Source organism: Eulemur rufifrons, chromosome 6 (assembly GCF_041146395.1).
Source record: "Eulemur rufifrons isolate Redbay chromosome 6, OSU_ERuf_1, whole genome shotgun sequence".
Lineage (NCBI taxonomy): Eukaryota > Metazoa > Chordata > Mammalia > Primates > Lemuridae > Eulemur > Eulemur rufifrons.
The window spans coordinates 102,389,665-102,414,631 of NC_090988.1; the positions used below are offsets into that span (position 1 = coordinate 102,389,665).

Here is a 24,967-nt window from a genome sequence, read left to right on the forward strand (position 1 = left end):
TGGCTCCAGCTCGTGGGCGGGGGTTTCACACTGACCGAGCAAGCTGAGGATGCCTGGGGCTGCTTCCCCCCACCCACCCAGTGCTCAGCTTCTAACGGGGGTGTGTCACTGGGAGCCGAAGCCCGTGCCCCCAGGGCCATGGCTGCGGCGCAGAGACCTTGTGCTTGCAGAGAAGCAGGTCATAGAGCAGAGACTCCAAATTCCTCCCCAAAGGAACTGCCTTTCTGTGCAGCAGAGTGTGACCTGTTGGCCTAAGGGTGCTCTCAGAATGGGTGGGGGTTGTGGCGAAAGGCGATTCCAGATAAACTCTAAGACAGAGAGAAACGAAAACAGCAACAGCTGGGAAGAGCCCTCCTGGGTTCGTAACAAACCTCAACCTCTGACCGTGGGGATTTTCCTTCCAAAGGAATCGGAATTTGATTGGATTAGTCTGTGAAGCAATTTATACCCTAAGGCAATGTTAAAAAAGTAGAGAAATTAACTGGCAATGCATGGAGTTTAACAGCTGAGTTCGGTCAGAGAGAGACGTCAAAGAGAGCCCTACCCACGCCACTGTCACCCCAGGGTGGATCTTCCCACTGCTCCTCGAGGGGAAATGGACTTCACTAAAATGTTCCAGGCAATCGCTAAGCAAGTAAACAAGTAGGTCGTAATAATACGCTTTGGGAGCAGGGCGAGGGGCAGCACTTGGAGTTGCTACAATATATTGTCTAAAATGTCCAGTTTCCAAGAAAACCTTGCAAGACATGCGAATAAACAGGAAGATACAACTCATACATCAGAAAAAAGCAAGCGACAGAAACTGCCCGTGACAGTGACCAGATGTCAGATTTAACACACTACAAAGCAGCCACTACAAATATGCTCAGAGCAGTGAAGGAAACCATGACTGAGGAAGTAGGGGGAGGTCTGGTGACAATGACACACCTAACAGAGACTATCGATGAAGAAACAAAAACTATGAAATAACACCACATGGAAATTCTAGAGTTGGAAAGTATAATAACAGAAATGAAAAATTCACTGGAGGGTCTCAAAAGTAGATTTGAACTGGTGAGGACAAAAGCAAATTTGAAGGTAGGTTATTGGACATTGTGCAACCTGGAGAACAAAGAGAAGGAAGAATGAAGCAGAATGAAGAGCGCTGGAGAGCGGCGGCCGCCGCTAGGTGCAGCGACATGCGCCTAACAGGAGTGCAAGGAGGGAGGGAAGAGAAAGGAAGGAAATGTTCAAAGAAACGATGGCTGAAAACTTCCCCAATTTATCAAAGCACATGGACCTAAACACCCAGGAAGCTCAGTGAGCACCAAGTAGGGCGAGTGCAAAGGTGTCACGAGCAGACGCGCGCAGTGGGGATGCCGACAGGCGAAGGCAGCACCAGCCGTGTGGCCACCACCACCTGGCAACTGCACTCCTGGGCACCCATCCCAGAGAAAGGAAGACGGATGTTCACACAGGAGCCTGTGCCCAAACGCTAACAGCAGCTGTCATCTAACAGCGTTTATACGTCCACGTTGGGCTAGTCACAATGGCCCAAACCGGAAACAACACAGATGCCCTTCAGCGGGTGACTGGTTCAATAAACTGGTACATCCATCCATCCCATGGAAACCTACTTACCAACAAAATGGAATGCACTATTGATGCCTGCAACAACCCAGACGACCTCAAAAGAATTATGCTGAATGAAAAAAAAAATCCCCAAAAGTTACATACTATCTTATTTCAGTTATATAGCATTCTTGAAATGACAAAATTATAGGTATGGGCTGGGGCGTTGGCTCACACCTGTAATTCTAGCACTTTGGGAGGCCGAGGTGGGAGGATCGCTTGAAGCCAGGAGTTCAAGACCAGCCTGGGTAAGAGTGAGACTACATGTCTACAAAAAATAGAAAAATTAGTCAGGTGTGGTGGCATGCACCTGTAGTACCAGCTACTCAGGAGGCTGGAGAAGGAGGATCACTTGAGCCCAGGAGTTCGAGGTTACAGTGAGCTGTGATCACACCACGGCACTCCAGCCCAGGTGACAGAGTAAGACTCTGTCAAAAAAAAAAAAAAATCAAAAAAGAATATAGAAGACTTGAACAACACTATAAACCAACAGGATGTGTCATATGTATAGAACACTCTACATGACAAGGACAACGAATAAAACAATAACTATTAAAGGAATTGAAACTAAGATTAAAACCTTCCTACAAAGAAAACTGTAGGGTTATCTCGCCTCACCAGCTGCTGCACCAAATATAAAGGACAAAGACAAATACTTTCTAAATAACATGAGAATCTTGGCACTAAAACCCAACAAGAGCATGTGAGGAAGGAACATTACTAGTCCATCACACTCCTTTGTATCTGAAAAAAAATCACAACAAAAATAGCAGGGTTTTAAAAATACAAATACAAAACAAACATTTTATGTTAGCCCAGGCATGCAAGATTGTTTTAACATCAGAAAAAAAATCCAATAATGTAATTTGCTACATTAATTTATTAAAGAAGAAAAATCACATCCTCAAATTAAAAGATGCAGAAACATTATTCAATGATATTTAATAGTAATTTAGTAAAATTGGGTCATTTCTTCCAGAATGCGTGCTCACAAAATGTAAACTAGCTCAAAAACCACTGGCAAATACAGAAATATCAGTATAACTCCAGAATTATTCTCATTTGGACACATGTCCCCCCAGCATATTAATGATTTAGAGCGACTGAGGTATCCGTTTTCACAACTAAGACCAGGTCTTGGAAAATATGGAGACCGTAAGGAAAAAGCTGAAAATCCTGTAAAAGGCGCTTCTTTTGACATAAGCAGCAGCTGGCTCAGTGTCTGCGAGGACGGAGCCGCGTCCACCCTGATGGCCTCTCTGGAGAGGCTAAAACTACAAAGGAAGAAGTGAGCAGACATTGTCACCTGTGTTAAGAAATGACGAAACGTCCGCACTCGGGAGCGATGTTTACACTTGGTGAAGTCTGAAGTGGGCGCCTTCCAGGCCCTCTTCGTTGACATTAGAATCAGGATCTGGGGCTGGAGACCGAGAAGGGACGGCCGCCAGGGTCCAGGCAGCAGTGACGTGGGGACCGCACCCTGCCGTCCTTGCTGACTCCAGGCACAAAAGGCCACAGGCTTTGAATGAAACTGCCCCAGACCTATCTCCCACCGCCGCTGTCATTTGCCTGTTACAGCTTAGAGAGTTGGAGTCTGTGCTCTTGCTAAATGCAAAGTCTTCCCTATTTATGGCATGATAGCAACAATGTCGGTATCAGCATATTGTGAGTAACAGGGAAGTCCCTTCAATTAATAAAGGATATCTACCAATACCCAGAACAAATACCACACAAAACTGTGCAACCTCCGTTTATCTTTGAGATGAGGATTATGAAAGAAAAGCCGCTATCACGGTCTCTAGTTTACACTGTAATTAATGTCCTAGAAAATGTGGCAAATCAGGAAAAACAAACAAAATGTATATGGATTAGAAAGGAAGAAATAAAACTCTAAGCAGTCATAGGACGAGACGCTATGATTGTGTCTGCAGAAAATCCAGATGAGGTTACAGAATTGCTAACAGAAGAAACACATGCAGCGGGATTCCAGACACGTGGGCGCTCGTTAGTAGTCAACTATTTCTTCTCATCAGTAACAAACACTTAGAAAAGAAAATATTTCAAACTCTGATATTTACAGTAGCATAAGAATCAAATATCTAGAAATACGTCTAACAAACTCTGAGTAAGACTCTACCCTGGAAACTCTACAAGGCGTTTTTGGGAGAAATTGGAGAAGGGTTAAATAAATGGAGGGAGAGGGTGTGCTTAGAGCTTTGCAAAACTCAATGCTATGAAAATGTAAATTCTCCCCAAATGTATCTACAGATTTAATCAAAATCCCAATAGGCTTCTTCTTTACCTAGACAAATTGATTCTAAAATTAAGTGAAAATCACAAGTAGAATAGTGGAGAAATTCTTAAAGAAGCACACGAGCGGGTTAGCAGACACCAGACTTAGCGCGAAGCTGTGATAAGCAAGCGTCTGTGTCACCGGCGCAAGGACAGACACAAGAGCCGGCAGAACCTGGAAACAGCCGGCGCGCCCATGAGCACTGGGCGTTCGGCCAGGAGCCCACCGGGGAGCAACAAGGAACCGGCGGCTTTTCCACAAACGGACAGGTGAGAGCTGCCTCTGCCTCCCTGTACACAGGTGGGCGCACAGCTACTGTGAAACGCAAAGTAGTAAAGGCCCCGGAAGACGATAAAGGGCAGGTAAATCGAGAGCTGTTAATGAAGCAATGACACCACTGAAGACGCCTGCCTCCATGAGCTGTATTAAAGGAACATCACATTAGGCAGCAGTGCCACGGCCCCCATGGGAGGTACAGATCTCAGACACACACACACACACACACACACACACACACACACACACGTGGCCTTGCAGAGCCGTACAGCCAGGGAAGACCAGAGGAACTCAAAATTCCGAAGAGAGTAACCTTCCCCAGGGGGTTGATGGACCTGGCCCATTTCCTCTGGGGGTCCGTCCTGGAGAGGGCCAGGGCTGGGTGGGGCCTGGGCTCAGGGATTCTCCCGGGGACGGGGACAGAGAAACCAGCGGGATTTTGCTGAGTCTCAGGGCGAGCTGGGGGCGAGCTGGGGAGTGGAGCGTGGGGACGCCAGTGTGGGGCTGGAGTTGCCGCGTGACGCTATGTCCAGGGGTTGGGGGGCCCCAGGGGTTGGGGGGCCCCTTGCAGTCTCACGATGCTTGCAGAGGCTCTCCCTGGACCAGAGAGCCAAGTTCACAGCCTCTGATGGGAAAAACGGACCCTGCCACGCTCTTTCAAGGCTCAGGAGAAACAGCTACCGGACTGTCGAGGGAAGCATTAGGAGGGTCCTGCCCCAAACCGGGGACAAAGTGAAAGTGGACTGACTCTTACAAAAACTGACACCGAACCCTGAACAAACTCTAATTCCTCAAACAAACGGACTGGGTTGAGATTGTCAACCTCTCCCACACCACCCACCTGACAGGAAAAGGACAACATCCTCTGTAAGAGAAAATAATAATTATTAATCAATTAATAAATAATGTTTTGTCTCTATAGTTCTTTTATGCATAATGTATGGAATGCAAAAAATAAATAAACCCAGAGACATGAAAAGAAGCAGAGAAATACACCCAACATCAAGATAATAAAGCCAGACAGTAGGGGCTGACCCGCTGATATCTGCGTGCTGGGGATAGCAGGCATATGTCAACAGAATTATTATAAATATGTTTTAACAACAGGGGAAAAGATGAACAAAACGGATGAAAAGGTGAAAAATTTCACCAGAAAATTGGAATTCAAAAAGATCAAATAAGTGTTATTAAACTAAAAATTATGATATCTAAAATGTAATAATGCACCGCATGAAAAAAGAAAGAACACAGTTGTGCTATTTGCAAACGTGCTGAGAGTAGGTCCTGAGATATTTGCAGAAATTACATTCTAAGGCAGCATTTCTTAAAGGGTTTGGAAATGGTCAAGGCCTACTTAGATTTTGCTTAAGATGTAGAATGTTTACAAAACGTGTTTAGAAAATGTTGGATTAAGCAACACTTCATAGGTTTCCAGGTCAGGGGCGATGGCTCACGCCTGTAAGCCCAGCATTTTGGGAGGCCAAGGTTAGGAGGATCACTTGAGGCCAGGAGTTTGAGACCAGCCTGGGCAACATAGCGAGACCCCGTCTCTACAAAAAATGAAGAAATTAGCTAGGGGTGGTGGCTCACGCCTGTGGTCCCAGCTACTTGGGAGGCCGAGACAGGAGGATTGTGTGAGCTCAAGAGTTTGAAGTTGCTGTGAGCTATGATGACACCACTGCACTCCAGCCCGGGTGACAGAGCAAGACCCCATCTCTAAAAAAATAAATAAAATAAAAACAATAGGTTTCTAAACAATATGGCTTTTTACATTTCAGATATAGTCACCTGAAATAAAAAAATAAAAAGAAAGAAAAGATAAAAATTTTAAAATAAACCATATACCTTAAGAATTTTATCAGAAATGTGCATTGTGAATCTTCAGAGAAGCGTTCTGAATATGTTCTTTTTTCCCTTGATGTAGCCAGGAGTCCTAATCAAGATTTTCCGCGATAAACTATAATTCTATTTATGTTCAACTATAAGCAGAACACCACAGAAACGGGATTAGTAAATTAGTAAATTCAAGGAAAGATGAATAGAAAATACAAAAATTAAAATGCAGAGAAAAAAGGCAAATATCAGAAAAGAGCAGAGTACAGAAGTGGAAATAAAAGGATGTTTAACACAAATATAATTAAAGTCCTGGGAAAGGAGGGAGTGAGAGTGCGGCAGAAGCAATATGCAGAGAAAATAACCAAGTATTTTCCAAAACTGATGAAAAATATCAAACCACAGATTCAAAAATTTAAGGCAAACCAGTGCCTGTGAATCTAAAACACCAACAACCAAAATCCAGATACGTCAGCGTCAAACTGCTGAAAACAAAGACAAATCTCAAAAGTAGCCGGAAAAAAAAGACATTCCTTCAAGGGAATGTCAATCAAACTGACCAGTTTTATAAACCAGCGGATTTCTCATCAGAAAATGGAAGCCATAAAATAATAGAATGACATCTTCAAATTGTTTTAGGAAAAGAGATCGCCAACCTAGAACTCTACAGTCATTGGCAGTATCTCTCAAAAATAACAGTAAAATAAAGACAGTTTCAGACCAGCAGGCCTGCTGCAAGGGACACTTTAAGAAGTTCTTTGGGCTGGAAAGGGTTTTATCCCAGATAGAATCAGAAGTTCAAAGAAGGATGCAGAGCACCGGGAAGGGTAATTATGTAGGTAAATACGTGTAAAAAGAGAGAGAGAGAGAGATTGGGTGGTTAAAACATAAGATTGCAGGTGTTTGCCACACATACAGAAGTACAGCATACGATAATGGTAACGGCCCCCCAAGGGCAAGGAGTAGCTGTGGTTAAATTGCCGCCCGGTGTTTGTGTTGGTTGGGAAGCAGCAAACCTGCTATTTAATTTAGGCTGTAATGAGTCAGGAACACGTGTGGTCCTATTACAACTGCTAAAAGATTAAAACAAAAGTGTATAAGAATCTAATAGGGGAGATAAAAATGAAATAAAAGCATCCGATTAATCCAACAAAAGTCAGAAAAGGAATAATAAAGAGAAAAAACAGGTGATGTGAATAAAAAACAAATTGCAAACCAAAGGTAGGTTTAAATCCAACTATAATACATCAGCAACTGTAGTAAGTGTTAAGACGATTAATCACTGCAGATAAATGTCAAATATAGTCAATACAGCTCTTTTTTTAAAAAAGTTGTTTATAAAAGATAGAATTAAGGGATATTGACAGGTTGGAATGCAAATATGATGTAGCTCGCAAACATTAACCAAAAGAAAGCCGGGGTCGCTCAATAAATATTGGGGAAAAAGTAGACTTAATAAAAGAAATATTGGTAGCTATAAAATGAATCACTTGATAATATTAAAAGGAACAAATCAAGAAGTCATAACAATCCTAAATTTGTAATCATCTAACAATACGTCTTTACATTGCAGAAAGCAAAGCTTGACAGCTAAAAGGAGACATCCACGAGCCTGCTGTCAGACTTGGAAGTTTCAATCCACCTCCATCAGTAACTGCTGGAACAACTAGACCAAAAAACAGTCAGTAAAATGAGAGATTGCAACAACGTAATTAGCTACTGGACATAATTGAAATTTATAGGACACTACAGCCAATAACTGAAAAATACAAGTTTTTTTCATAGGTACATAGAAACAGTTAAAAAAAAAAAAAACAGAACAAATTCTAGTCCAAAAAGAAGTCTCACAAATTGTTAGGGGACTGAAATCATATCGGATGTGTCCCCTGACAATAGGAAAATAAAACCAGATATTGAGAACAGAAAGATAACTAGAAAACATCCCAATGTCTGCCAATTAACCACAAGGTTTCTGTGTAATCCAAGAGTCAAAGAAGAAATCATGGTAGAAATAAGAAACTATATTGAAACAAATTATCAGAAAACAGTTAAAACTTGTAGGATATTTATAGCTTTAAATGCGTAATATTAAGAAAGAAGAAAAGTTGAAAATTATTGACCCAAGGGCTGGGGGAAAGAGAAATACATACGCAAAGAAACGACAAGGAAACAACGAAACTAGGAACAGAAATGAACGAAACAGAAGGCGGACACACAGCAGACAGATCCAGGGGACAATGTTTTCTCTTTGAAAAAATTAAGAATATTGATAATTCTCTACAAGACCGACCAAGAATAAAGAACATGGACATCTGTCAAGAACACAGATCATGATCAGAAGCGAAAAGGTGGGCATGACTTCAGACCTTGCAGACGTCCCAAATGTAATAAAAGATGCTGGGAAAATCTTTAGTCCAGTAAGTTCGACAACTTCAACGAAGTGGAAAGAGTCCTTGAAAAACATACCAGCTGTGAGGACTCACTGCGCACAAAGCCACGGTGACGATGACAGCGGCATGTCACTGGACCAACGGCGCAGACTGAAGCCCAGGAACAGAGGCACTGCCTCTGCTGTCTCCCGACTGGTGACGAAGGGGCCCCACGGTAATGGGGCAGGAGGGTCTGCTCAACAAACGTGGCCACGTGTGGAGTCTGCGGGGAAGAAACGTTAACTCCGCCCCGCGTGGGCTCAGGCTCTCTGGAAGCGGCAGCTGAAACGAGAAGGCCCACGTGTGTGTGTTGTCATCGACTGGGGACGAGCTCCCAGAGGAACGTGGGGAGGGCAGGTCTCAGGGGCGGGGGTTTCAGGTGTAGGCCCAGCTTCTGCCTCATCACCGGGAACTGCTGGGCAGAAGCCACGGGTTTATCCCAACCCCGATGCAGGCCCTGGGAAGGACGTACAGGCCAGACGCAGCGGGGTCCTCACCTGGCGGAGTGGCCCGAGGGTCTCCCACGGGACTGTCTCGGCTGCTCTGAGGGACAGGTGGAAGCCGGGCGCAGGGCGTGAGTGAGCGGGGAGGTGGCTCTAGGGGGCCTGGGTGAGGACCTGCAGTGTCTGTCCCCTGTCGCCCCACCTCGTGTCCCAGGCAAAAATGGATTCGAGACGGGCCACGGACCTAAACCTGCAAGGCGGGACCGTAACGCTCTTAGACGAAAACTAGGAGAAAAACCATCATCACCTTGAAGTGAGTAAAAAAATAAAAATAAAAAATTTGCAGGGCGTGAAAACCATCAATCATACAAGAAAAAATTAAATGGGACTTCGCTGAAAACAACCTGTCTGTCAGAAGGTAACACCGAGGGAGCCAGAAGGCAAACCACGGAGGAGACTGTATCAGTACGTGTCACTCTTTAGTCACCGTGCCCTTCAGGCTGGGACAGTCTTGCCATCGTCCCCTGACTTTCACAACCCTGACAGCTCCGGAGGTTGCAGGCCAGGTCTAGCTCTGTGAGCCCTCAGTCCGGGTCTGCCCGGTGTTTGGTTACGCGTTTTGGCAGCGTATGTGGCAGCTCGCGGCCACAGCGCAACACCGCGGCAGACCCGCCTCCTCGCGGCTCTGGAGGCCACAAGTCCAGGACGGAGGTGCTGGCGGACCGGCTCCTGGTGCCGACCCTCTCCCTGGCTGCAGACAGCAGCTCCGTCCGTGTCCTCGCGGGAGGGGAGGGAGCCAGCTCTCTAGTGTCCCTTCCATACGGACCAGCCCCACGCTGGGGCCCACCCTCACGACCTCATCTAACCCTGATCACCTCCCAGACCCCACCTCAAACACGGTCGCGTTGGTGGTCGGGGCTCCAACATGTAAGTCGGAGGACACGAACGTCGTCCTTAACAGGCAGGACTGTCACAGACATGACACTGCTCTCAGTGCACCCGGTAGGTGGCAGGTAACTTCGATTTACCCCATGATTGGTGACGGTCACTCTGCCCCTTTGGTCTGGGTGGTGCTGGCCGGGCTTGTCCGCCTGTGAAGCTGCTTTGGAAGCTGTGGGGCAGTCAGGTTTCCCTGCGTGGTTAGAGTCACCCTTCAGGGTGGAGCTCTGAGACTCAACACGCCTGTTAAACTTCTGCTCCTTTATGCATTTTGACCCGCAGTGTGGACTTTGTTCAATGGACTGCAGTCCTTATCAGCACATTTAGCGCCGCCGACTTGGTCGACTTGGTCAGGGGAGGCTCATCCTGCGCTTGGTGGTGTGACAGGTGGTCCAGGCTGGTCTCGCACCTCACCTGTCCCGCCTGGGGCAGCCACTTCCTGGGGAGCCGCCCCTGTCGGTGGATGGTGTTCCCAGCAGTGTCTGTTGCAGGCCGGCTCCTCGCTCCTGGGCTGTGGCTGCTTCCGGACACCCTCAGTACAGACCCAGAGGGGGCCCGGCCTCACTTCACCAGCACCGCAGGGCAGGTCGCCTTCTATCATCCGTCTCCATTGCTGCTACTCTCTGCACCAGCAGCGAGAAACCTGACTCCCGTCCCTGTAGTGTGTTGACCCACGTGACCCATGCTGCGTGTAACCAGCCCCTCCAGTCCTGCTGCCCCTCCCAGGCACACGCCCCTCGCACTGCACCCGGCCCCCCCCCAGGGCCCCTCCCCCGGCTCAGGCTCGTCAGCCCCGGGGGTCCTGCCCGCACAGGGACCCCCTTCTCGCTGTCCTCTGTGTGCATTTTGGTTCACAATGAAAATTAATAATCTACCGCCTACTGTTTCCCTTACCAGACCCAGTTTTCTCCCCGGAGATATTCGATTCTACGCCCGGGAATTATTTATGAATAAACATAAGGATAATTTCCCTCAGGGAAATTACTTGAACCCCAACAAAGATGTGCACATTTATTCATTGTATCTTCAAATATAGATGGAAATATGTCAATAGCTGCTTGAGTTATTTCCTGTCCGCGGCGCGTATGAGTAACGCCGCTCTCTATATAAATACGTGTATATCAGATAGAAAAGGGCCGTAAAGCAGAAATGTGCAGCCTAATGACTTTCTGAGGCCGTCACTCCTGTGAGCACCACCAGCATCAGGAAATGGAAGCTTCCGGCAGCGCACAGTCCTCCATCTGGGCCTTGATTGCAGCGCGCCGAGGTTTTTCTCCCTGATGACTTCTATTTGTGGGCTGCAGAGACAAGCAGGAGCCAACGGAAGATGTTAATGTGAGGACATTAAAATTGGAAACTTCAGTTTATAAAAAGAAGCCACTGAGCGAGGGAAGAGTAAGTGTCGCAGTGGAGAAGTCGTCCGCTGCCCGCGAGCCGGCGAAGGGCGTGCGCTGTCCTCAGGGGACTCCTGGAACCAGTGGACAGGGCCAGCTGCGCAGGAGGGGACGTCAAGGCACCAGGTGGGCATCGCGCAAGGAGGACACCCAAGGGGCCGGTAAACGTATGACACGGATGTTCGACTTCACTGGCGTCAGGGAAGCGTGGACTGAAACCACCGTGAGATGCTCCTCTGAGGTCGCGAGTGGCTAAAATTTAAAAAAGTTGACAACGGGACACGCTGGGGCGAAGAGGAAGCGCTGGGAACACGCTGGTGGGGTGACGGCACGGCCACCGCAGGAAGCTGGTGTCCCCTGCCGAGGCAGAAGACCTGCGAGTCCCAAGAGCCCACAGCCCCTCTCCTGAGCATGTCCCGGAGGCGCCCCCGGGGGCAGGCACACGAGTGCGCCCAGCAGTGGTGCCCACAGAGGCCCTGCGGTCTGCTGGCCGTAAAATGGATGCACGGCGGCGTAGCCAGCGGTGGGAATGGGCGAGCCGTGCTCACAGCACCACGGAACCACCACAGCCTATGGGTACCGGGCACAAAGGGTGATAGGACGTTTGGTTTCATTTATAAAAGTTCCAGAAATAGGAACTTGTTTAGCAGGTGTGGTGCTAAGCGGTGCACCCCTAGGTCCCTAAAAGCATAGACTCGACTGCCGCGTGTGCTGTCCGTGGGGGTTGCAGGACACTCTTCCTCGATGTTGGTGGCTGGCGCTGTGGGTGATCGCTTCGTGAAAATTCATAGGGCTGCACATCTAAAAACCTTTTATTTTTAATTGACTTTGTGCACTTTTCTGTGTGTTATATTTCACATTTAAGATGCTTTCATTTAGGCCGGGCGCGGTAGCTCCCACCTGTAAGCCCAGCACTCTGGGAGACCAGGGCAGGACGATGGCTGGAGCCTAGGAGTCAGAGGCTGCAGTGAGCTGTGATGACACCACTGCACTCTACCCAGGGTGACAGAGTAAGGCCCTGTCTCAAAAAAAAAAAAAAAAAAAGTTTTTGTTTAAAGCAATATTTTCTGTCCCACAGGTCATGAATGAATATGCTGTTATTTTTGGTGAAAAGTTATCTGTTGCTTTGAAAATAATCCTTTTTCTCTGGCTGCTCAAAACTTTTTTCTCTTTGTCTTTGGTGTTTTGTGGTTTGCTGTGCTGTGTCTACCCGGGATTTGTTGCTGTTTCTGTCGCCTGGGCTCCGCTGCTCTTGCCTCTGTGCACTGACGTCGTGGATCAACAGTGGGGATTCGCAGACTTCCTACAACTGCTACTTCTGCCTCTTCTGTTGTCACAGCCGGTGTCCCAGGGGTGCATCTCTGCTGTCCTGGCCATGAGCCACTCTTGGCCACCCCTGTGGAGTCTCCAGCTCGGTAGGTGGACGTGGAGTGGGGCGGAGGAGATACCTGTCCCTTCTCTGCCTCAGAATGCCCCTCCCCGCCCCCCAGTACTGGTCATGGGGGCCCTGTGGTCCGGTGCAGTCAGAGACCCCCACCCGCCCGAGCTGGTCCTCTCTATTCCGTGGGAGCAGGAGGACCCCGGGGAGCGCACATGCCTGCTCTCAAGCCCCGTGTGCTACGGCTGAGAGCACACAGTTAAGAAAGAACATTCTGTGGATTCCAGCGTCTGGAGAAGAGACATCAGGCTCCGCTCCCTGGCTGGAATGGGCAGTGGGTTTGGCAAATGCGTGGGGGCCTGGGAAACTCCGGGCCACCGTGGTCAAGGTGAGAGAGGCTGGGGGCTAGCTCTATGGTGCCGCCTGCCCAGTACACACATGTGCAACATGCTCGCACACACATGCACACAGTCACACACAATGCACACATGTATATATGCATGCACATGCACACACATGATCACAGCCACACAGTCCATACATGCACACATGCATAGTCCATACATGCACACGTACATACACAGAGTCCACACATGTACACAGTCACACATAGTCCACACATTATGCATGCACATGCACACACATGCACACAATGACACACAAGCACACACATGTACACAGTCACACATACCCACATGCATGCAGTCACACACAAGCACACACGTACATACACACAAGCACACAGTCACACATGCACATACACACAGTCACACACATACACACAGGAGCACACACACACAGATGCACAGACAGGCTCGGCCTTTCAGCCCCCTCCCCATTAGGCCACTTGGTCCTGGTCCTTTTAGACAGGGCTGTGGGCTGAGGGGAAGGGAGTCAGGGAAAGTCACCTGACCCCCCTAAAAGTCACAAAAGACCACAGCGGCAGGGAGGGTCAGGGAGGGCAGGAGAGGGGTGAGAGGCAGGGAGACCCATTCTTTCACTCATGTGAGTGTTCAATGAACGTCAAACCTGTGCCTGGGGCTGCACAAAATCCAGTAACGGTGGGGTGGGCAGCACGGTGGGCGGGGGGCCGGCAGGGCAGGGGTGAGCCCAGGGAGGCAGAGACGTGGACGGCAGCCCCAGGGCCACGTGGAGCCAGTGCCGCCTGCTGAGGGTGCGGGATGCCCCTGCTGCCGAGGTGCTTAGTCTGACTCTCCGTGGGGCGTCATGGGCGCGTCAGCCCTCCCTGGCCCTGGGGGTGCGAGCCAGAGCCTCCGCGGCCCCCCTGCCCAGGGGTGGACACCAGCATCCTACAGCCAGGGCACCTCGATGTCCCGTTTCTTCAGCAAGGACGCAGAAAGCCTCAGCCAGGCCCAGATATGTCCCAGGGAAAACTGTGGGCCACCCTAGCGTGGGCGCAGTTCCTCCCGGTAGCGGCCCAGGCAGCAAGCATGCGCTGGGGTCCAAAGCACATCCCAGGCGACTACCCGGGAATGGCAGGGCCACCTGTGCCTATTGGCTGAAGCACTGGATGCGCCCTCACGCAGTCAGACGCCCCCAGCCCTCCAGCTATACCCCACCAGCCTGCACCCCTGCAGCAGCCCCCAGCCCACCACCTCCCATCTGGGGTCAGGGGTCAGCACCTGGAGGGTCCTGCCCAGTCCCCACATGTCCCTTTCTGACCCCAGCAACCTCTCCTTGATGCTCAGGCCCTGCTGCTCCGAGGCCGCGTGCTCCCTCCACCCTTCCTGCAGAGCCCACCGCCTGCCCGGGCCGGAACCCCGTGGTGGGTGCTGACCACCCTGCCTCTCCCTTGCAGGTTCCCCGGGTCAGGCCTGTGACACTGCTCCTGCTGTGGCTGTGTCCCCACCCTGCGCCTGTCCCGCCTGCTGCAAGCTTTGGCACCCAGCTCAGGGTCCTCCCTTCCGAGTCCTGGGCCACATATCCATGTGTGTGGCATCAGGCGTGTGACGTTCCCACTGGGACCGTGATTGTCCAGACCAGGGTCGATGATCCCCCAGAGCTGCTGCCCCGCCTGTCCTTTCTGGCATGGTGTCCCCAGACCCTCAGCCTCGGCCTGCGCGGCCTGAGTAGCCAGCAGTGTGTCCTCGTCCTCGCTGGCCCCACGGCTGCTCTCTGCTTGGCGGGGCACAGTCGGCATCTTCCTCCGGGTTTGCTCCCGGTGCAGGGCCCTGCGCACCCCCGCTGTCCCTCCCACACACACCCCCACCCCCGTGTCCTCCCGCCCAGACTCAGCGCCCGCCACAGCCTCTGTCCACTCCCGTCCTCTGCAAGCCGATCCTGACACCCAAGAGGGCACCATCCTCAGAGATCGCAGAGCGACCCTGTTCTGCTCTGACAAAGCTTGCCTGCCTGCTGTGGGCACCGCGTCCCTCCGGCTGCTCCGCGCCCGGGCTGCACAGACTCCGCGGCTCCCCAGCCCGGCCAGACGGAGGCACCTGGCTCTGCACACCCGCTGCTTCCTTCACCTGACCCCGACTCCTCTGCTGGCCCCACACTGTCCCCTCTCAGCTCCTCGGACTCGGCTTCAGGGACCGACCGGCCCCCACCGTGGGACCAGCGCCCTCCCCTGCTGCAGCACCTTGGCCCCGGCCCACGTGCCGCTGCCTGTAGTCGCCAGTGGATCATTGCAGCGGCTGTGAGGCGGGAGGGCCGCTCCCCACCTCACAGGCAGGAGCCACGCGCGAGCCAGGCAGAGGGCCCCGCCTGGCCCCCAGAGCTGGCCGAGACGGGCAGCCGGCGGCCAGGGCTCTGCCACTGCCCGGTGCTCTGACTCCCAGCCGGCGTGGGCACCACGTGCTGCTCCCCATGCCCCCCCTCCACGGGGTGCTCTATCCTCTAGGGGACCCATGTTCGGGGCGCCTTCCACCAAAAGCCCCGTTGGTCCCCTGCCAGAAGATCGCCTGGCTATAGGCAAATCTCTCCGGCAAAGCCAGGTGAGACACAACCCGGGGCCTGGAGCACCAGGTGGTGCCCAAAGGAGGCCCCCAAGGCCCACGTTTCCCTCCGTGTCCTGCCGGGGTGTGGGACAGAAGGTGGGCAGGCGCTGCACAGGGATTTTATTGGAAGTTCACAGACACAGAGCTGAGCAGGGTCACGGCAGCAGGAGGAGGGGTCGGGGGAGAGCGCGAGTCCCCGATGCTGGCAGCCCCCCATCCTGGGCAGCCCCCACATAAGCCCTTCTTGCTGGGTGTCAGGTCGGAGGGGCCCCGGGGCCTGGGAAGGGGCACAGGAGGGCGGGGACGGCAGCCACTGGAAGCCGGGGTGCAGCGGCACAGGGAGAAGCCCACAGGCCCCAGGAACAGGCGGAGATGGGGGGGACCCAGCTCGCGACCCCCTTGCCGTGCTCAGCTCCTGACGGCCTTGCTGCCGGGGTCACGGCTCAAGGGGCCCCAGGGCAGAAGCCCTGCTCTGCCCGACCTCAAAGGGGCCCGCGTCTCAGTGACCGTGGAAGTGCCGTGTCTCCGCTGGGGCGCCCGGGGGGCCTCAGTAGTCGGTGAGTGGGTACCGTAGGAAGATGAAGATGAGGATGATGCAGGAGGCTGCCAGGGCGGAGCTGGTGATGTTGAACAGCCGGGCCGTCTTGGCGTCCTCCACCGCCCCGTTCAGGTCGTTGAGCAGCTTCTTGTCCCGGACCTGCGGGCATCAGAGCACGGTGTGACGGAGCGTGGGTGGTTTCGCGCCCACCCCCTGCTTTCGGACAGCACCGCTGTGGCTCTGTGGGCAGTGTCACTGCTGTGGCCACCGGGCCTGGAGCCTACGCACACACAGCTGGCGAAGTGAGTAGCGCGCAGCCGGAGAGAGAAGGAAGCGTGAACATGGTAGAAGGTTAACGCTGGGGACATCTGGGTGAAAGTATCAAGGATTCTTTCCCTTTTTTGTAACTTTTTGGTAAGTCTAAAATTATGTAAAATAAAAGAAGTTGGCCTCAGAGAGAGTAATGTGGTCAGAGGATGGGGCCACATCGGTCCTGGTTTGGTGGCTCCTGCCCGAGGTACCATGGGCCGGGAGGACGAGAGCGGCACAGGTGGTGTCCCCGGCTCTGGGAATGGACGTGGTCCGGGGCCCTGGAGTCCCAGGAGACACGGGACTGGGCTGACACATTTCTGAGACACCACCTCACCCAGGCCCAGTCTCAGGATCCCCTTTCTTCCCGCAAAGTCCAAATAAGAGCCAAAGCCAAGGCCTGGGGGCTGGAGGGGAGCGGGCAGAAGGTCGTCCCCCAGGGGGCTGCGCCGGGCTGTGGAAAGACCTGGGCAGGTGGACGCAGACGCACCGGGCCTGTGTCACCAGTGGGTGGGCGGGGCAGGCGGGGGGCGGGGGAGGGAGATGCACGGACAGCAGAGGGATGGAACCAGGTGGGTGTGGATTGTCTTGCGGGCGGGTGGGGGAGGGGATGGTGGGAGGGACCAAGGGAGGGGAGAGAAAAAGGAAGACGAACAGCCGGGTGTGCAGCAGCCGGTGGGGGAGTGAGGAAGGGGCAGAGAGAACAGAGCCGCAGGGACGGAGGGGACAGAGGGGGCAGAGGGGGCGGAGGGGCAGGTACAGAGAAGAGTCTACGCTCTCGGGAAGTTTCTATCCTAGCGATTCTGGAGAGAGCCGGCATCTCACTGAGTTCTGTCTTCCTTCCTAAGCACAGAACACGTCACCCACCTATTTGGGTCTAATCTGATGTCTTTGTTAAAATAAAGTTTCATACTTTTCTCCAGAAAGAGCTATTATATCTTTTGTTAGATTTAGTCTTTGTCTATTTTTTAGCATAAGTTAAAATTACATTTAAAAAGCACGTTTCTAACTGACTTTGGCTGGTGTGTGAATGTGTGACTGTCTCGTGCAGACTGGTGCTGGACATTCAGCGAACCGTGGGGCTGTGACAAGGACCGGGCTTTCTCCTCAGTGCACCTCACCGGCAACCAGCTGCCGTCCTCGTCCGCCCGCGGCCCGCGGGTAAGAGCTCAGGCGCCGGGACGCTGGCTGGACGGGCCCTGACTGCCGGTCGCCAACTCTGCGGCGCCAGGCTAGTGTGCCGCCTGCCGCCCCCCGGCCCGGCCTCTGCGGCAGGAGGGCAACGGCAGCGCCTGCCTCCCGGGCCGTGCGCGGTGGCCGTCGGTCTGGCCCAGAGCGGGCTCGTGTGACATCCTGAGCCACACTGAGCTGCGGGGGCACAGCAGCCCCGTCTCGTTCTTGGTCTTAACCTTCACTGCCAAGGACACTGTTCATCATTGTTAGAGGTCTGTGGTCCTCCAAAAGTTCCATAAGATGAACATATTGTTTTCTCTTCCGATTCATCGACCTGCGGGGTTGTATTCATTAACCTTCTTAACCTAAAGCAACCCTGGGCTGCGATCTCGTTGCTGGGTCCTTGCAACGCGTGGGCAGTGGGGGGTGTCCACGGTGGACGGCCCTGGAGGGCAGCTGGGGTACGGGAGGGACGGGAAAGAGGGGATAAGGAAGAGGCAGACCGGGAAGGTGACACGGGAACTGGACGGTGGCTGAGCTGGACGCCTGGCACAGGGACGTGGACATGGGAACGTGTGCTGGGGGCAGCCTGGCTGCACAGAGTCATGCGGGGGTGGGGGGGAGGGGAGGATTGGGGATACAGATGCTCCTTGCACTACAACAGGGTCACATCCCAACAAATCCGTCCTCAGTTTAAACTGTCGCAGTCACAACTGGGTTTGTCCAGACGAAGCCCCGTGGTGAGGCCGTGAGGGAACCAATGCGTGTCGCTTTCCCTTCACTGCAAAGTCGAGAAAGCGTAAGTCAAACCGCCGTCAGCCGGGGGCCGTCTGGAGGTGCCGGTGCGTGGAACACACGGACGGACATCTGCGTGCACGTCAAGCGGACATGCAGGCAGCTGCATGGGCACACAAGCGTGGCCAGACGGATTTATGAACATATGTGGACGGCTGGCACAGGTCCACCGTGGATGTAGCAATGCACGCTGGGTCACGGGACAGGCACACACACGTGCTGGGTGGGCGGGTAGGTAGAGAAATGGATTTACGCCTGCATATTGGACAGGGAAGGCTGTGGAGGTGGACAGGGAGGAATGCTTCTGGACGGATAGATCGTAGCCGGACCAGCGGACGGCAGACGGGTAGAGTCACCCGCTCACACACTCAGTCAGTCCGTGCTCGTGCAGCGTCTGCCCTGCGTACTTGCTGTTCCACGTCCTGGGTACACAGCAAGGAACAAAACAAAGTCCCTGTCCTCGTGGAGTTTACAGTCTAGGGAGAGGGTGCAGAAAGCAAACATGAGTAAGTGAAGTAGACAATGGGGTCAGCACCACATCAGGAGGGCCCGGCCGGGAGCAGACGGGAGGGCCCCGCGGCGCCTGCCGTGACGTGGAAAAGGCCACCTGGCGCAGTTCGACTCTGCAGTTCCGGCGGCTGCACTCGCGCAGGCCGAGGCTGCTACCGTCCGGGTGGGCGAGGGGCGGCGGGGCCGGGCGGAGCAGTGAGGTGGGGGCCCGGCGGGTGTTGGCGCTAGAGCTCGGTATTTGCCGGGATCAGCTGGGAGTGTGGCACAGAGAATGGGGCTTTTCAGTTTGACCAACTGGAAGGAAGCTGTGGAACTTTGCACGGGGGCAGGTCTGGGTGGTTCGGGCCCAGGTCCCGGGGAGCTAAGTCACAGAGGCCTTCCGGACACACAGACACGCTGAGTAGGGGCTCTGGGAGACCGGAGTTCGGGGGCGAGGACTCGGGTGGCTGGATGAGTGGGTGACGGGTGGACGGGCAGACAGGCGGACGTGTGATGCTGGCACTCGTGACGGAGGAGGGGCAAGGTGCACAGGCGAAAGCCGGTTCCTTCTGAGCCTCCCGCGAGGTCCCAGCTGCTCCTGCTCCCCTCGCCCACCCTTCACCCTGCCCTGGTCCCCGCCACATGGTCTCCCGCCGGGACCACCACTGTGGGACCCTAACCTCTGCTTGTAGGCGTGTCTCGTGCCTTCCTCCACGCTGGCTGCAGGTTTTACGGCACTGACCACATCTCTTCCTCCACACGGTGAGATCCCAGCCCCCACGCGGCCCCCAAATCCCTCCCCGCGTGGCCTCGGCCTGCCTTTCCTCCCGCAGAGGACGGGCCCGGCCGACCCCCCACCTCCATGTCTCACTGGATGCAGCTTCCCCACCTGGACACCTGTCCTCTCACGCTCCACCGAGCCCCACAAAAAGGCCACCTCCTCCCAGAGTCCCCACCAGAGACCAGCCTCACCCCACGCTGGGAGTGACATATTTCTTCTCTGAAACACCACTCGGGGTAGTCCCTCCTGTCCCAAGTCCTCTGTCCATCCCCCTGTGCAACCAACATTCCTTGACCCCCAAATTGGTCAGCCCTGCCTTGGGAAATGACAGGGCACCAGAGGGTCGGGTCTGGCGGGGTAAGCAGACGTGTCTGGGCAGCAGGGTCTCGGGGGCTTCCCAGGAGAGAGACCTGCACTCTCAGAAGCTCTCTGGGCCACGGGAAGAGCTCTTGCGAGCTGAGGGCGCACATGGCCCATGGCGCCTTCACGGGAGGACGGGACAGGGGGTGTGGGGAAGCCAGGAGAAGGGTGGAAAACTGGTCTTGAAGGGTCTTGAACGCCAAGACGGGAAGCTTGGACGTGGTCCAGCCGACAGCGGGAGCCAGCGGCCACGGGGAGGCGGCCACAGAGAAGCATGAATGGAGAATTGGCTTTTTGTGCCTCTGCCTCCCCCAACACCAGGCCGCATGAACACAGACTCGGTCTCTGCGGTCAGTCCAGCGCGTGGAGCTGAACCGCCGGTGGGTGGGGGTGGACAGGTGGCTGGAGGGTGGACAGACACGTGGGGCCGGGCAAGGACACGGCGTCTGTTTTACACCTGCCACACGCCAGCCTCCACCCTGCTCCCAGTGCCGGCTCCAGGGCTGTTTGGTTTCCATTTGTTGTGTGAGCAGATGAGGGAGCAGGAGTCAGTGAGGTGTGATGGCTTGTCTGTCCCCACAGCTCGGATTTTGGCCGAGACCTTCTGACCCCAAGTCTGCCCGGTGCCCTTGGAAGAGCCGCGACTGGCTGCCTGTGGTCTGGGGTGCAGCAGGCCAGGAGACCTGCAGCTGGATGGACAGACGGACGCACTCCCAAGCATGGGGCCAGGCTGGCCGGTCTTGTCCTCCCCCCGCCCCAGGACGGAGGCAGCTCACCTTGCACCCGCTCCTGGAGGCCCCGAAGCCTTTCCACACTCATGGCCTCCAGGGAAAGAGAGGAAAAGCAGTCCCCGTGTGAGGTGGGGTGGGCACTCTGTGCCCCTCAGAAGGACAACCTCACACCACCCCCACCCCAGCTCCAATCTGGCACCATCCAGAAAGCCTGACCTACCTACAACCTGTGCCAGATGGGCCTGCCCAGTGCCAGCCAGCCGGCCACAGCCCGAGCCAAGGGGAGGAGGGGAAGGCTTCCGGACAGGAGCCCGGGCAGCCAGGCCGTGTCCGCAGGCTGCTGGCAGGGCACAGCGAGAGGGCACCAGGAGGCAGAGCTCCGCAGCTGCGGCTTCCGCTCCCCGGCAGCCCTGCCCTCTGCTCGGCACAGCCTGGGGAGCAGAGCTGAGGCTGGTCTGGAGGCTGCACCCCTCACCCCAGGGACTCCTCCACTTTGCTGCCCTCAGCACATGCACACACATACACATACGTGCACACACGCAATTACACGTGCGCTTACATACTCATGTGTGCACATACTCCCATGCACAGTTGCACACATGCACACAATATATGAATGCACACTCATGCACACATAGTACATTCCCATGCACACGCAAGTATACTGACGTGCACACACATGCACACTCACACACATTTGGTTATGCTCACACAAAATACACTCACCTTTATGCAATTACACACACACATACACATGGACACACTCATGCACACTCACACACATTCACATGCACACATGCAGTTATACACTCACACATATGAACACTCACGTGCAACACACTGACACACACTGGCACATGCTCCCTCACACACAGGTCCCGCGTGGTCGTGCCCAGGGCCAGGGCCAGGCCTCAGGATGAGTGCACCGGTGACGGCAGGCAAGTGGGGCCAAGGCTGAGTCAGGAGCAGGACAGGAGGCCAGGTGGCCAGCGTGTGATGCCGAGCGGGGCACTCAGAGCTGGATCTGAGGCAGAGCTGTCCAAGTGACCTACCTGCCAGCCCGGCCTCTGCCCCAGCCCCTGCTTCCCTGCAGCCCCCGGCCCCGCCCCTCACTGGGCAGCTGCAGGCACCGAAGTGCCCCTGGCTCGGCCACTGGAGTCTGGGAGGGGAAAGTGATGATTTGGCTAAATGTGAGCTGCGCTTCCTTCCGGAGTGTCGCCTCCGCCTCCTCTTGCCGGCGGGTCTCCATCCCAGGACAGGACGGGCCCCCACAGCAGGTCCCTCACAGCCTCCTCTGGAAGCCTCCGTCTGTGTTTCTCTGGTTTGCCTTTGGGGCACGAGGGTCCCGTCACCTGGCACCCAGCTCTGCTACCAGCCAGCTCCTCTCACAGTGCCAAGGGGCTTTCAGAAGTTGAGCCCGCTCAGGGTGTGGGGTGAGGAGGTGTGCAGGACATGTTTACACCTCTCTTCCCTGGGCTGCCTGGCCACCCGGGACGGGGCCCCCGCTAAACGTCTGGCATCGGGCTCCCTGATGAGGGGCTCAGGTAAGGTCTCCAGCCACCCTCCTTCCAACCAGAGAACGAAGCCAAGCCCCCTTCGGCTCCACGCCAGCTCCACCCCTGGACACCAAGGGCTGCTGCGGTCCGGGTCTAGTTCCCACATCCCCAGTCACTGGACAGGACTCTAAGCCCATCCAGACCCCCATGCCCCCTCCTGCAGGCTCCCCCGAGCCCCGCACATCCTGTCCCTAACAGCCAGAGAAGACCCCCAAGAAGCTCTCTCAGCTCAGGCAGGGGAAGGGCAGACCCCTGCAGATCACATCTCGCCAACACCCCCCACCCCAGACCCCATAAACAAGACCCCTCACTCTTCATACACCTCTTGGCCCTGACTTTGCCAGCTCTACCGGGGGGCTCCTCTGAGAGGGAGGGACAGAGTGGAGGAGGCTGGGGTGTCCTGCCAGCACCGCCGCCCAGGGCCCTGCCCCGCCGCCAGGCTCACCTTGAGGGAGTAGGCCAAGGCGATGAAGCCCAGGCAGCAGAAGTTGAGGTAGACAAAGTTGAAGATGGACCACAGGTAGTAGTCGTTCACCTCGCTGCTGTCGGGGTAGACCTCAACCACCGTCGCAGGGTTCGCCATTGCTTTCTTCTCGGCTAGGTGCTTGCAGGCCTGGGGGGCGCCAGTGGCCCGCACGCTGTCTGTCTTGCTGCTCTTGGACTCCATGGGGAACAGCGTGGGCGCCATGGGGGGAGAGGCGGAGGGCTCCGGTGCAGGGGCCGGGGGAGCTTGCAGGGCGGGGGGCTTGGACACGCAGGCAAAGCAGCCCTTGGGGGACCCTGCTGGGGGCCTCGGGATCCAGAAGGCCCCGTCCAGGGAGACTCGGGCTTCCTGGGTGCCGTCCGTGGTGCTGCCGGGGCTCCCAGCGGGGCTGGGCACTGGCCGGGGCCCTGGGCCTGGAGGGGAGGGAGAAAGGAAGACTGAGATGGACCCTGCCCGCCTGGCGGCACCCACCCTCTTGCCCTGCAGCCCCGTGAGCAGCCCCAGAGGAGATGGGAATCTGCACCCCCCCTGCTAGCCAGCTGCCAGCCTGCCACCTGCCTCCCTGGCCCGGCCTGGCGGCCGCGGCCACAACACTGCCAAAGCCCTTTGCAGCAGCCTTGGCGGGGACACGGGGCTTTTCACCACTTCGCCATCTGCGCACAAACATTCGCCCACTGACACACAACAGCACCCACAAACGCACACCCACACTTGGACTGACACGCTGCAACAGACGCACCCAGCACCCCAAACAACCCAGGGCTCCAGACCCCCATGCTGCCCAAGCCGGTAACGTCAGAAGGAGCAGAGCTGCAGGCACCTGCACACAGACGCGCGACACATGGGACACAGACACCAGCACCGCCCACGGGCTCTCCAGACCCTGCGCGCCCGCAGGCGCCAGACGCCGCCAGGTAAACAAATCCCCACGCACGCGACACCGGCTCAGCCGGGGACTGACGCAGGTGCGGGGCCTCCAAACTCGCGCGCATCGCCCCTGACCTCCAACCTGAAGACCCCAGGCGCGCACATTCGCATGGAGCCACCCATCCCCGAGGCCGCAGACAGACGCACAAGGACACGCTCCAAAACGAACACTCCAGCCATGCAGCGAGTCGCCCGCGCCGAGCGGCGCGCGCCGGGGGTCTGCGGCAAGGCCCCTGCCCGGCCCCTCTGCCCTGCTCTGCCGCAGCCGCCCGGACGGCGCGTCCTCACCTACTGGCGACTCTTCGGCGGGCAGCCGGACCCTGAGCCTCCGAGAGCGCGTCCTTCCGCCGTCCCGCGGGCCGCTGTCTGTCCACCCGCCGCGTCCCAGCGGCCCAACCTTGGGGGCGGGGAGCGCGCGGGGCTCGCGGCGGCGCCGCTGCCTCCCCCGCTGCCCGCGCTCCCTCCGCTGCGCCAGGCGGCCGCGCCGCTGCAGCCAGAGCCTGACTCACGCGGCGGCCGCCACCTCCCGCCGGAGAGGTGGGGGGGCTCCCCGCTGGACCGAGCCCGCGCCACCGCTCCGCACCCGCCCCTGCCCCGCCCTCTCGCAGGCCCCCAGACTCCAGGCCCTCCCCATCCGCCTCCCCGGGAGACAGCACCCCCTCTTTCTACTTCCCCCCTCGCTGGGCCAGCTGAGCCCCTGCCCCCCCTGCCCCCGGCTGTGTGCACAGCACTCAGAGTCCTTGTCCCCTGCCCCCTGCCCCAAGAAGCGCCAGTCCCTGCGGGGGTCTGAGCCTCACCAAGCCCCTACCGGAGCACCCATGTCTGCACAATCCTGTCCCTAACCCAGCCCCCACCCAGACGGCTCTCCGGCCCCTCCTCAGCCCACCAAGTCCAGGCCCCCCCACTAACTTTCAGTGACCCCCCCCACTCTCCCCTCCTCTCTGGGCCCACCCTGGTCAGAGCTCCTGCCCCCTCATCAGACCCCCATTAGACCCCACCGAGCCTGGGCCCCACCCTTGCCAGTGCAGCTCACTCCCGAAGTCTGGGAGCATGTGGCCCCTCCCTGGACAGCTGTCCCTGAACAGGCACCCTGGAGCGCTCCCCTTTGCCTGCAGAGCCGAGGGTCCTGCTTACTGAGGTCCTGGCCACTAGTGACACTTGTGTCCTCGGAGCTGGGTCCACCACCTGCCCACAGCCTCTCTCTGAGTGCTACCTGTCCCATCTGGGCCTTGGGTCCCCCCAAATCGCTTCTCAGAACTGATGTCTGT

At 55.7% G+C, this 24,967-nt stretch overlaps 1 protein-coding gene across 1 annotated transcript; it reads right to left on the minus strand.

Moving 5' to 3' along the window:
* Positions 1-16,083: 16,083 nt before the first annotated feature.
* IFITM10 (interferon induced transmembrane protein 10) lies at positions 16,084-24,151 on the minus strand. Its single transcript, XM_069470381.1, has 3 exons — positions 23,988-24,151; positions 22,734-23,185; positions 16,084-16,253 (listed from the first exon to the last, which is right to left on the minus strand). Exons 2-3 carry the CDS (start codon positions 22,974-22,976, stop codon positions 16,104-16,106), a joined length of 393 nt encoding a protein of 130 aa, XP_069326482.1. The 5' UTR covers positions 22,977-23,185; positions 23,988-24,151; the 3' UTR covers positions 16,084-16,103.
* Between the last annotated feature and the right edge of the window lie 816 nt (positions 24,152-24,967).